Source organism: Myxine glutinosa, chromosome 1, assembly GCF_964187855.1.
Source record: "Myxine glutinosa chromosome 1, kmMyxGlut1.1, whole genome shotgun sequence".
In the NCBI taxonomy this organism is placed as follows: Eukaryota; Metazoa; Chordata; class Myxini; order Myxiniformes; family Myxinidae; genus Myxine; species Myxine glutinosa.
Genome location: NC_136261.1, coordinates 5,873,187 through 5,886,936, shown reverse-complemented (window position 1 = coordinate 5,886,936; position 13,750 = coordinate 5,873,187). Strand labels below are relative to the sequence as shown.

At 49.8% G+C, this 13,750-nt stretch overlaps 2 protein-coding genes across 2 annotated transcripts in view; both read left to right on the top strand.

Annotated features, from left to right (window-relative positions):
- LOC137421032 (C-Jun-amino-terminal kinase-interacting protein 1) overlaps positions 1-12,751 on the top strand; it is a 92,261-nt gene extending 79,510 nt beyond the window's left edge. The window contains exons 10-12 of the mRNA XM_068106688.2: positions 3,984-4,054; positions 9,621-9,719; positions 10,054-12,751. Coding sequence (XP_067962789.1) covers positions 3,984-4,054; positions 9,621-9,719; positions 10,054-10,126 — 243 coding nt within the window. The 3' untranslated portion in view covers positions 10,127-12,751. The remainder of the gene's footprint in view (positions 1-3,983; positions 4,055-9,620; positions 9,720-10,053) is intronic.
- LOC137416241 (DNA-directed RNA polymerases I, II, and III subunit RPABC3) overlaps positions 1-13,750 on the top strand; it is an 890,838-nt gene that overhangs the window by 168,401 nt on the left and 708,687 nt on the right. The gene's annotated exons all lie outside the window — the stretch shown is intronic.

Here is a 13,750-nt window from a genome sequence, read left to right as displayed (position 1 = left end):
TGTATGAATAGAGTATTGAGGATGTGTGTAAGTGTGTTGAGTGATGACTTGCATGGGGTGCAAGTGAAGAACAGGTGTGTGGAATAAATGGGGTGTGGAGTGAGTAGTGTGGAATGAGTGGTGTGGAGTGCATGGTGCGAAGGAGTGGATGGGGGAAGATGGACCCCTTCATGAATACCCGGGGAGGGTAGTTTAAAGTTAGGTAGAGGGAGTAGGTAAATTGTTTGGATATTGACACCTGTGGTGCAGGTAGTAGCAAGTTGTTGCTTTCAGGGGTGCATGAGTAAGTGGAATGGTAGGGCGTGTGGGCTTAATTGGGAAGTATGGTTAAATGGGCACTCCGCCACTGGTAGTCTGTCGGCCAGGTGAGGCTGCAGGTAGGCTCTGGGAGCCAGGTAGAGTTTAGTGTAGAGTTCAGTGGGGCCCAAGGATCCTAAGAGAGGACCCGGGTAGCCCAATGCCAGAGAGGGCATCAGAGGGGTGAGAGAGCCAGGAGGGCCTTCCCCTAGTTAGGGTAGTTGAAGGAGGATGGTAAGCTCGGGTGGCGACTTCAGTGGCGGAGGTGCGCAGGTAAGTAGGACCTGCTGGTAGAGCCGCACGACCCAGCCCCGAAATTGTGCGAGGGCACAGTATTGAAAAAATGGGGGAGTGAGACCCCAAATTTGGGAGGCACCACAGGGTAGATCAATGGGAATTGGTTTTTAGAACCACATAGTGTAATGAGGCCAATTGGATTGGCAGGGCAAGACCCCGGGTAGTGTAACTGTGTTCATGTTATTAGAGGATAGCTTGGATCAGAATCTCTTCGCACCATCCACATCCACTCACCAAGGTGACAGGACTCCACACCAGGGTTTTGCAAATGTTTGGATGGTAAAGACGCATCATGACGTGGGTGAGACATTGTGTGTATTCCATCCCTTCCTTCTTGGGAGGGATTGGACGACAAATTTGGTTTAGAGGGGATAGAAAAGACAAGACGGTAGAGACGGAATTTGTAAAGTGTAAATACGGGGAGGGGCAAGGGTAGAGTAGGCTGACATGGGGAGTTACGTACGAGTATGGATGAGCTTTCTCCGCTCGCTCTCCCGTGCCCCTCATGTTGCATTACCTTGTGATGACGTGTACCCTTGCGCCCTTGCTCCCGCTAACCTCTGCTTTGTCTTTCCTCCCCACCCATGGACCCATTATCTTTTGTTGAGGGGTGTGTGCAGGTACCCTGAGCTGTGCGGCTGCACCTGTGCACTGCACCCTGCTACCTGTTGCCTGCACTGGTACACCTGATGGACCACACGTTCTGTGGCCTGGCACCTTTGCTTGAGCAGACAATTGCTGCAAGCATTATCTTGTGCCCTGCGGACCCTTGTTTTAAGTGGCATCAAGCCAAGCAGATGGACCATAAGATGGCCCTGCAAATAATAAATAAAAAACGGACATGGTTTGTGCACTTTTTATTATTGCGGTGTGCCAGGGAAGAATATCTCCAAGTTTATTGTGGCACACCGAAGACGAAGACGAAGACGCAAAACGCAGCCAAGCACAAGACATCATGATGATTTTGAAATGTGATTGTGCATTTATTGATGACTGTGCATTTTTATGATTGTGCATTTATGGTGTCATGATTTAGGTGCATATTGGTGTATGGTGTAGTGGTGCAGTGCATTCTGTGTTTCTCCTTTTCAAAATTTATATTCTCTTCCCACAAAAGACAGGTCCTGGGTTGTAGTATTGTAAATAATTAGTAGTCTTGTAAATAACATGCTCCCCACCGGCTTTATGTATAGTTTGCGAATTCTTTCCGTAATTCGGTTAATTGTGGGCGTGAGTCTGATAGTCAGTACACAACGCAGTAGGTGGGACATATCTAGTGTTTAAAACTGTCACACACAGGGTGTTAGGTTAAATGTAGAGGGAAACCACACCTAAGTGTCACACTAAGTTAAAGAGTAGTCCTGACCCTTGCATCAGAACCGGTCATGCTCACGTGTGTGGGTTCGGCTCGGGGACGAGCCTGGCAAAGGAGGGGTTCAGTGTTGTGGTTCTGAGAATGTACATATTCCATCAGTAAAGGTTAAAGGTTTGCCCCCATAGTTAGTCCACATGCAACACGTAGGCCACCTTAGAACATTAGTTATGTCATAGTATATGTGAGAATAAGGCCATTTCCAATAGCGATACCTGCGTTGTGTAAAAGAAATAAGCTTAGGTCCCGTTCATTTTGCGGCCCACCCTCCAAATCGACCTCGTTGGGCAGCATCCATCCCGCGCCCTGATTCGGCTAATCCACCTCTTTTGAAAGCAGCTTTTGCTGCTGGCAAGGGTTTTCGCTCGGTATCAGCCAAATGCCACGAGGTAGGCCTGGAAAGGGGGAGGAGCGCGAGGTCGCGGTGTGGCCACGTCAAGCAGCACGTCAAAGGTGGAGCCGGTAAGAGCCAACAACCAACCAGGGCTCGGATGAAATGGCGTGAGGGGCGTGGTAAGAGCGTGGCTGGCACGTTCCAGAGGGTTCGCTGGGCGGCGCTACTTAAACGCACGCATAAAGCCCTTGTACAGGACTGATGAGCGAGGGGCTTTGTATAAGAGGACTGAAGGAATTGCGCTTTACCAAGAGGACTGCCCTTATGAGAGAACTGTACAACAGGACTCGTGCGAAATAGCTTGCAAAGGACTCGTGAGGAGGAACTCGTTAAGAAGCGCGTTCGAGCTGTCGATTTTTACGTACGCGGCTGAGCCGCGAGTGTAACCGCCGAGCCATCCTACCGTTGCCCTCTAATAATCCCGTGCGCGCCAAACGACATGAGGAGAGTTCCTGGCCGCTGTCGCCTGACCATCTGCTTCACGGTACGAGTCGGGGACCGGAGTGAGCTGCCTGGATGCCATCATCCCGGGACCATCAACCTGACCACCGTGTGACTGTGTCTGTGTGTGACGGGCCCGTTTGTCCAGGGATAAGTTAAGGATGTGTAAGCTTCACTGTGTGTTCTTCTCCTCCTTCCTGTGCAAATTATTAATAAACCAATCTGTTCTTCCTGTTTCTTCCTAATTCGACCGTATCAGTCCTTTCCTCCATTGGGTAAGCGTGGCATGATTCTGAACCGCTCAAATCGGGTTAGTTCTTGTTAACGGCTCGGATCACTGCTCGCTATCGCTCGGCGTTTCCACTACAACCGTGGTTCGGGCGGGGTTATTTCCTTGCTTCCCGGGAGGCGTTGGTAATTAGGTATTAGGAATTCGGCCTATGACCCTACCCAACGCTGACCGGAAGGAACGTCATAGCCCCGGATCACGTCGGCTAGTAAAAAGGCAAGGGTATTAATCCCCCCTTGGTAAGGAGAAAGGCCGACGTTGAGATCAGCAACAATATATTATTTGCTTTCCAACCAAGTAAATATATTATAAGCTTTCCAACCAAGTAAATATTTTATTATCTTTCCAACCAAGTGAATATATTGTTCGCTTTCCAACCAGGTAAATATATTATTCGCTTTCCAACCAAGTAAATATATTGTTCGCTTTCCAACCAAGTAAATATATTATTAGCTTTCCAACCAAGTAAATATATTGTTCGTTTTCCAACCAGGTAAATATATTGTTCGCTTTCCAACCAAGTGAATATATTGTTCGCTTTCCAACCAGGTAAATATATTGTTCGCTTTCCAACCAAGTAAATATATTATTAGCTTTCCAACCAAGTGAATATATTGTTCGCTTTCCAACCAGGTAAATATATTGTTCGTTTTCCAACCCACCAAGTACTAGATAACATGTGATTTACCTTTAATGTTAAATGTATGTTGAATATGAAGTGCAAAGGAGTATTGTGGATCTTTATTGTCAAATGTGGGAGTTTATTTAATAAATTGAGAATATGAAATGCTCGTCTCCCAAGTTTAATAAACTTATGGTTTAAACTTATGATCCTATTGCTACCTTGTTCTCATATAACACCTACATCCCAACCCTCTCCCTCCCCCAATTAGGGCGGACTCTGTAGCCATATCTTCAAGCTGAGAAACATCTCATTCTGTGGCTACCATCCCAAAAGAAGCAAGTAGGTGTCTTAATTATTTCTTAACAAACCTTTCGCTTGTTGGACTGTACGAGTGGTTGTCTATGTTGTAAACCTCTATATAAGTGGTTGTTTGTGTTGTAAACCTCTATATAAGTGGTTGTTTGGGTTGTAAACCTCTATATAAGTGGTTGTTTGTGTTGTAAACCTCTATATAAGTGGTTGTTTGTGTTGTAAACCTCTATATAAGTGGTTGTTTGTGTTGTAAACCTCTATATAAGTGGTTGTTTGTGTTGTAAACCTCTATACGAGTGGTTGTTTGTGTTGTAAACCTCTATACGAGTGGTTGTTTGTGTTGTCAACCTCTATATGAGTGGTTGTTTGTGTTGTAAACCTCTATACGAGTGGTTGTTTGTGTTGTAAACCTCTATACGAGTGGTTGTTTGTGTTGTAAACCTCTATACGAGTGGTTGTTTGTGTTGTAAACCTCTATATAAGTGGTTGTTTGTGTTGTAAACCTCTATATGAGTGTTTGTTTGTGTTGCAAACTTCTATGTGAGTGGTTGTTTGTGTTGTAAACCTCTGTACGAGTGGTTGTTTGTGTTGTAAACCTCGATATGAGTGGTTGTTTGTGTTGTAAACCTCTATATGAGTGGTTGTTTGTGTTGTAAACTTCTATGTGAGTGGTTGTTTGTGTTGTAAACCTCTATATGAGTGGTTGTTTGTGTAGTAAACCTCTATATGAGTGGTTGTTTGTGTTGTAAACCTCTATACGAGTGGTTGTTTGTGTTGTAAACCTCTATATAAGTGGTTGTTTGTGTTGTAAACCTCTGTACGAGTGGTTGTTTGTGTTGTAAACCTCTATACGAGTGGTTGTTTGTGTTGTAAACCTCTATATAAGTGGTTGTTTGTGTTGTAAACCTCTGTACGAGTGGTTGTTTGTGTTGTAAACTTCTATGTGAGTGGTTGTTTGTGTTGTATACCTCTGTACGAGTGGTTGTTTGTGTTGTATACCTCTGTACGAGTGGTTGTTTGTGTTGTAAACCTCTATACGAGTGGTTGTTTGTGTTGTAAACCTCTATATAAGTGGTTGTTTGTGTTGTAAACCTCTGTACGAGTGGTTGTTTGTGTTGTAAACTTCTATGTGAGTGGTTGTTTGTGTTGTATACCTCTGTACGAGTGGTTGTTTGTGTTGTATACCTCTGTACGAGTGGTTGTTTGTGTTGTAAACCTCTATATGAGTGGTTGTTTGTGTTGTAAACTTCTATGTGAGTGGTTGTTTGTGTTGTATACCTCTGTACGAGTGGTTGTTTGTGTTGTATACCTCTGCACGAGTGGTTGTTTGTGTTGTATACCTCTGTACGAGTGGTTGTTTGTGTTGTAAACCTCTATGTGAGTGGTTGTTTGTGTTGTAAACCTCTATATGAGTGGTTGTTTGTGTTGTAAACCTCTATACGAGTGGTTGTTTGTGTTGTAAACCTCTGTACAAGTGGTGGTACAGGTGGTTGTTTGAATTCTCATCTGTCTGAGTGTTCCATCAAAGTGTAGCCTCGTACTCGTTGAACGAATTCTTCACATCTCTGTCCTCTACTGTATCAATTGCTTTTGATCGAAGATTTTGTAATTGTAATCTGTCTACTTCATTGTCTTTCATCATACCCTGTTCATTATACCCTGATACACATCTACCATCGACGTTTTAGGATCGGCTTAGGATATGATTCATACAATGCATTCACATCCCAACTGTGAGGTTGTCAAGGAAATTGTGCTGTTTTAGGAGTCGCGGAAGGCGAGAGAACGAGGCCATTCGTAGGGTTCGAAGATGGTTTATTGTAACAGCAAGATCCAGCACACTAAACTCGAAGGGAAGTCGGCACGCTTATATAAAGCCGAAAGCCCTCTTCGGAGGGCGTGGCTCCGGCAACCGCGCGTGCGTCACGTCCGCACAACCACAAGTCCAACAGGCCCGTGCACGTGTATTATGCCCAAATAAGGTAATCACATAAGGTAACCGCCACATGCGGTTACCTGCACATAAAGTAACCGCCACATACGTCCCCCCAGAATGCACTCCACGGGCCTATGCGTAGGCTGAGGCGACCGAGGGGCTGGTCAAGGCCTCGGGGGAGGCTGCCGAGGTTCCTCGCGGGCCTCCCGAGGTTGCTGGTGAAATCGAACCGAGCCGCGGGTGGAACAGAGCCGGGCCGCGGGTGGCACAGAGCCGGGCCGCGGGTGGCACAGAGCCGGGCCGCGGGTGGCACAGAGCCGGGCCGCGGGTGGCACAGAGCCGGGCCGCGGGTGGCACAGAGCCGGGCCGCGGGTGGAACAGAGCCGGGCCGCGGGTGGGACAGCCGGGCCGCGGGTGGAACAGAGCCGGGCCGAGGGTAGGCTGCCGAGGTTCCTCGCAGGCCTCCCGAGGATGCAGAGTCGGAGAAGTAGTTGCAGCTTTGGACACACGGGCTGTAGCTGTAGTTGCGCGAGGGTGACGAAGCGGCCGTTCCACCAACGTCAGTGCGCGCGAAGGTGACGAAGCAGCCGTGCTGCTAACGTCAGTGCGCATGAAGGTGACGAAGCAGCCGTGCCTTCGGAGGGTCTTGGAATAGGCTCGCCCCTCGCCCCTCCGGTCGTAGAGGAGGATGCGAGCGCGGTGCGCGAACCTCATAGTCATGGCCGTCGTCGTTTCCGAAACTCCGGCATTTCGAAACTGCGCCCGAAGCCATGCGGGAGAAGCCGGCGTCACCAGCCTAGGTGGCTTCCCTGGCTTGGGCGCGCTTGCCGTGTTCGTTCGCAGCCCCCGAATCTGTTCGGGGGCAGTCGGAGGTCACCAGTTTAGGAGTCGCGGAAGGCGAGAGAACGAGGCCATTCGTAGGGTTCGAAGATGGTTTATTGTAACAGCAAGATCCAGCACACTAAACTCGAAGGGAAGTCGGCACGCTTATATAAAGCCGAAAGCCCTCTTCGGAGGGCGTGGCTCCAGCAACCGCGCGTGCGTCACGTCCGCACAACCACAAGTCCAACAGGCCCGTGCACGTGTATTATGCCCAAATAAGGTAATCACATAAGGTAACCGCCACATGCGGTTACCTGCACATAAAGTAACCGCCACATACGTCCCCCCAGAATGCACTCCACGGGCCTATGCGTAGGCTGAGGCGACCGAGGGGCTGGTCAAGGCCTCGGGGGAGGCTGCCGAGGTTCCTCGCGGGCCTCCCGAGGTTGCTGGTGAAATCGAACCGAGCCGCGGGTGGAACAGAGCCGGGCCGCGGGTGGCACAGAGCCGGGCCGCGGGTGGCACAGAGCCGGGCCGCGGGTGGCACAGAGCCGGGCCGCGGGTGGCACAGAGCCGGGCCGCGGGTGGCACAGAGCCGGGCCGCGGGTGGCACAGAGCCGGGCCGCGGGTGGAACAGAGCCGGGCCGCGGGTGGGACAGCCGGGCCGCGGGTGGAACAGAGCCGGGCCGAGGGTAGGCTGCCGAGGTTCCTCGCAGGCCTCCCGAGGATGCAGAGTCGGAGAAGTAGTTGCAGCTTTGGACACATGGGCTGTAGCTGTAGTTGCGCGAGGGTGACGAAGCGGCCGTTCCACCAACGTCAGTGCGCGCGAAGGTGACGAAGCAGCCGTGCTGCTAACGTCAGTGCGCATGAAGGTGACGAAGCAGCCGTGCCTTCGGAGGGTCTTGGAATAGGCTCGCCCCTCGCCCCTCCGGTCGTAGAGGAGGATGCGAGCGCGGTGCGCGAACCTCATAGTCATGGCCGTCGTCGTTTCCGAAACTCCGGCATTTCGAAACTGCGCCCGAAGCCATGCGGGAGAAGCCGGCGTCACCAGCCTAGGTGGCTTCCCTGGCTTGGGCGCGCTTGCCGTGTTCGTTCGCAGCCCCCGAATCTGTTCGGGGGCAGTCGGAGGTCACCAGTTTAGGAGTCGCGGAAGGCGAGAGAACGAGGCCATTCGTAGGGTTCGAAGATGGTTTATTGTAACAGCAAGATCCAGCACACTAAACTCGAAGGGAAGTCGGCACGCTTATATAAAGCCGAAAGCCCTCTTCGGAGGGCGTGGCTCCGGCAACCGCGCGTGCGTCACGTCCGCACAACCACAAGTCCAACAGGCCCGTGCACGTGTATTATGCCCAAATAAGGTAATCACATAAGGTAACCGCCACATGCGGTTACCTGCACATAAAGTAACCGCCACATACGTCCCCCCAGAATGCACTCCACGGGCCTATGCGTAGGCTGAGGCGACCGAGGGGCTGGTCAAGGCCTCGGGGGAGGCTGCCGAGGTTCCTCGCGGGCCTCCCGAGGTTGCTGGTGAAATTGAACCGAGCCGCGGGTGGAACAGAGCCGGGCCGCGGGTGGCACAGAGCCGGGCCGCGGGTGGCACAGAGCCGGGCCGCGGGTGGCACAGAGCCGGGCCGCGGGTGGCACAGAGCCGGGCCGCGGGTGGAACAGAGCCGGGCCGCGGGTGGGACAGCCGGGCCGCGGGTGGAACAGAGCCGGGCCGAGGGTAGGCTGCCGAGGTTCCTCGCAGGCCTCCCGAGGATGCAGAGTCGGAGAAGTAGTTGCAGCTTTGGACACACGGGCTGTAGCTGTAGTTGCGCGAGGGTGACGAAGCGGCCGTTCCACCAACGTCAGTGCGCGCGAAGGTGACGAAGCAGCCGTGCTGCTAACGTCAGTGCGCATGAAGGTGACGAAGCAGCCGTGCCTTCGGAGGGTCTTGGAATAGGCTCGCCCCTCGCCCCTCCGGTCGTAGAGGAGGATGCGAGCGCGGTGCGCGAACCTCATAGTCATGGCCGTCGTCGTTTCCGAAACTCCGGCATTTCGAAACTGCGCCCGAAGCCATGCGGGAGAAGCCGGCGTCACCAGCCTAGGTGGCTTCCCTGGCTTGGGCGCGCTTGCCGTGTTCGTTCGCAGCCCCCGAATCTGTTCGGGGGCAGTCGGAGGTCACCAGTTTAGGAGTCGCGGAAGGCGAGAGAACGAGGCCATTCGTAGGGTTCGAAGATGGTTTATTGTAACAGCAAGATCCAGCACCAGCACACTAAACTCGAATGGAAGTCGGCACGCTTATATAAAGCCGAAAGCCATCTTCGGAGGGCGTGGCTCCGGCAACCGTGCGTGCGTCACGTCCGCACAACCACAAGTCCAACAGGCCCGTGCACGTGTATTATGCCCAAATAAGGTAATCACATAAGGTAACCGCCACATGCGGTTACCTGCACATAAGGTAACCGCCACACTGTGATCTTTGCCGTGTTACCTTGTTGCACGAATTGCATGATGATCGGCCATGAGCTCATTGCATGACTAACCCCAGATGGCCATAGGAGCCCAACTGTTTGCTTTATACCTTCCGGTACATTTGGAACCCAGAACATTGTGACGAATTCAGATCATAAGAACAACTCATATGTTGGACTCGTACGACACCACAGAGCAGCCATTTTGTTTTACCGCAGAGCCGCCATTTTGTTTTCTTGTTTTTATCACCAAATGGAGACGGTACGTATGCGTGTACCAGACTCGAATACCTCTTCCCTTCCCGCTTTTTTTCAATCTCCACCTTTGTTGTGATTTGTGCGAGTACGTGTTAATTGTATCACATTTGTTGTATTACAGCTACTTTGGCTTCATAACCAAGCATCCCATGGATCATCGGTTTGCTTGTCATGTTTTCGTGTCTGAAGAATCTGCTCGTGCTGTCGCTGAGAGTGTTGGGTAAGTGTTGCGTGTACTTCAAACATTTGAGGTTCTAACTGAAGGCCCCATGCAGGCCCTCAAATCTCAGGCTTCCAACACGTGGCAATTGTTTGTTACTCATAAATCCCCCCTTTATTTTAAATCTTTCCTTGTTCGGGTTTATCTAGGTGTGTCGTGCACCTTTCCTTCACCCAAATATATTCCCCTGTGTACGTCTTGTGGGGTACCTGGGCACCTGAGTGTGCGCCATGTGTTCAGGACACCATGTATTGGACTATTGGATTTGTTCTCTGCTAATGCGGTTTTTATCAACTCCATGTTCCTTGTCCTCCATCCTCGTGTATTTTTGCAGGAAAGCCTTCCAGCTCTTCTACCGAGAGTACCTGCAGTATGCCTGCCCCACAGAAGACATATACCTGGAGTGATCGGAAGATGAAGATGTAACGTTTGGGAAAGTTTTTGCCTGCGGAAGTGGGTGATAGTGCAAGACCTGGGAGGGGGGGGGGGGGCATTATGTGGGTATATGGGCCTAGTGGCTGGGGGATATGAAGTGGGGTACACATTAATATTGCTTTTATTTACTTTTTATTGTATTTGTCTATTTATTTAATAGTTTTCCAATTGTTAGCACACTCTAACGTACAATTTACAAACAACCTATCACACATAGATCTTCACTTTTGAAATTTCCCAGTGTGCTGTATGAAAAGATGAAAAGAAATGAAAAATGTGGGCTTTGCATTGGAAAAGTCTCAGGATGGAGCTGCAGGAACCTACGGATAAATAACTTTCCCATATTTGCGACCAGTGCTCAAATACACGTTCTGCGGGTACGATGGCCTGGTGACCCGATGGCGTGGTGACCTGATAGCCTGGTGACCTGGTGACCCAATGGCCTGGTGACTCGATGGCCTGGTGACCGTGACCCATAGTGCTTGATCGGGCTGCGCCCTTATTGGCTCCGACTTGGAGTTAGGCCTGGCTCTTGGTGCTGTTGTTGTGTTGTTATTTAATTGATTTCTCCATTTGTTTTATGTCTATTTGTGATGTACCATTACCCAAACACCCAGCAATCAGCGCTGCACTATCTCACCTGCTATATAGCCATATTGGACTCGTTAGGTCAGAAACGTACCCAACAAGGATCATGTTTTCTCTTTTTGGTTCCTTTTTTCATCTACTTTGGGCTGTATGTGTGTCTCATGCTCTTTTTTTTCTCCAACAAAAGAAGCATTAATGAGAATTAGCACGAACGTAGTTGGAAAAGCATTTTATCCCCGCATTGTCTCGCACTTGGTGGGATTTTTTATTGCTACATGTAGATATTGAAATTGTCGCGAAGCTTGTAGAATGCCATTACAATGGCTGTGAGGTACGTGTGTACCATTATTTGTCTGTCTCCACGCCACAGTTTCCTCCCTTCCTCCTTTGTGCATGACACCCATGTGCTTCTCTTTGATGCTCCTGTGTGCTTCAGATCCATGTGCTCTTCCTGTGAGCTTTACCCCCATCTGCTCTTCCTGTTTGCTTCAGACATATCTGCTCCTCTTGTGAGCTTCAGACCCAATTGCTCCTTCTGTATGCTTCAGACCCATCTGGTCCTCCTATGAGCTTCAGACCCATCTGGTCCTCCTATGAGCTTCAGACCCATCTGCGCCTCTTGTGAGCTTCAGACCCATCTGGTCCTCCTATGAGCTTCAGACCCATCTGCGCCTCTTGTGAGCTTCAGACCCATCTGGTCCTCCTATGAGCTTCAGACCCATCTGGTCCTCCTATGAGCTTCAGACCCATCTGCGCCTCCTGTGAGCTTCAGACCGATCTGCTCCTACAAACTTCAGACCCATCTGCTCCTCTTGTGAGCTTCAGACCGATCTGCTCCTCCAAGCTTCAGACCCATCTGCTCCTCTTGTGAACTTCAGACCCATATGCTCCTGTGAGCTTCAGACCGATCTGCTCCTCCTACAAGCTTCAGACCGATCTGCTCCTCCAAGCTTCAGACCCATCTGCTCCTCTTGTGAACTTCAGACCCATATGCTCCTGTGAGCTTCAGACCGATCTGCTCCTCCTACAAGCTTCAGACCGATCTGCTCCTCTTGTGAACTTCAGACCCATATGCTCCTGTGAGCTTCAGACCGATCTGCTCCTCCTATAAGCTTCAGACCGATCTGCTCCTCCAAGCTTCAGACTTATCTGCTCCTCTTATGAACTTCAGACCGATCTGCTCCTCCTTCAAGCTTCAAACCGATCTGCTCCTCCAAGCTTCAGACCCATCTGCTCCTCTTGTGAACTTCAGACCCATATGCTCCTGTGAGCTTCAGACCGATCTGCTCCTCCAAGCTTCAGACCCATCTGCTCCTCTTGTGAACTTCAGACCCATCTGCTCCTCTTGTGAGCTTCAGACATATCTGCTCCTCCTACAAGCTTCAGACCCATATGCTCCTGTGAGCTTCAGACCGATCTGGTCCTCTTGCAAGCTTCAGACCCATGTGCTCTTCCTGTGAGCTTCAGACCCATGTGCTCTTCCTGTGAGCTTCAGACCCATGTGCTCTTCATGTGAGATTCAGACCCATGTGCTCTTCCTGTGTGCTTCAGACCCATCTGCTTCTGTTAACTTCAGACCCATCTGCTCCTCCTGTGAGTTTCAGACACATGTCCTTTGTTGGTTTGGTGATTGCTTGTAAAACGATGAAACGCCTTACGATGCAGAAAAAAATGTAACTCCTGAACGGGTACTTCCTGTGATTAGTAAGATGAACACTACCTTGGTCCAACATTCCTATACCTGGCTGATGTTTGATGTACCTGATTGATTTGATCCAAAGAACATTGTGCTATATTAAATAATGATTTCTTCCAAAGCAATGAATTATAAATCTGTTATTGTGTTTAACTTGCCTCCACTATTAATCACGATATTTTAAAGTCCTCACCATGAACACAAACCTTGCCCTCTTTGTGCTTTCATAAAAACTGTGTGTATACATATACATATATATATATATATATATACATATTCAAGGTTAATAAAATGTGACCCGCTTCTACATTCACAGCCATGTGCCCCGCGTATTCGCGGTTTTCGAGGGCGCAAAAAAACCCCTATCTCCCACCAGACACGCACATGACACTTCCAAAAGCATATTCCACGTGTCATGCATGAAACCACTTCCTGCCATGCAAAAACCATTTCGCATCAGCTGTGCACATTATAGTTCTAGAAGCATCTTCCACACGACATGCATAGTCACGCATAAAGCCGCTGTACATGCATGTGCATCCACAAGATTCAACGTTCTTTTTGTGGCGTACCGGTGTGGTAATCGTTTTCTGACCTGTGGCGTTGTGGTATTCACGGTTTTCTGACCTGCTTCTACATTAATGGCCCTGTGCTTCACGTATTCATGGTTTTCTGACCTGCTTCTACATTCATGGCCCCGTGCTTCACGTATTCATGGTTTTCTGACCTGCTTCTACATTCATGGCCCTGTGCTTCACGTATTCACGGTTTTCTGACCTGCTTCTACATTCATGGCCCTGTGCTTCATGTATTCGCGGTTTTCTGACCTGCTTCTACATTCATGGTCCTGTGCTTCACGTATTCGCGGTTTTCTAACCTGCTTCTACATGCATGGCCCTGTGCTTCATGTATTTGCGGTTTTCTGACCTGCTTCTACATGCATGGCCCTGTGCTTCATGTATTCACGGTTTTCTGACCTGCTTCTACATTCATGGCCCTGTGCTTCACGTATTCGCGGTTTTCTGACCTGCTTCTACATTCATAGCCCTGTGCTTCATGTATTTGCGGTTTTCTGACCTGCTTCTACATGCATGGCCCTGTGCTTCATGTATTCGTGGTTTTCTGACCTGCTTCTACATTCATAGCCCTGTGCTTCATGTATTTGCGGTTTTCTGACCTGCTTCTATATTCATGGCCCTGTGCTTCATGTATTCACGGTTTTCTGACCTGCTTCTACATTCATGGCCCTGTGCTTCACGTATTCGCGGTTTTCTGACCTGCTTCTACATTCATGGCCCTGTGCTTCACGTAT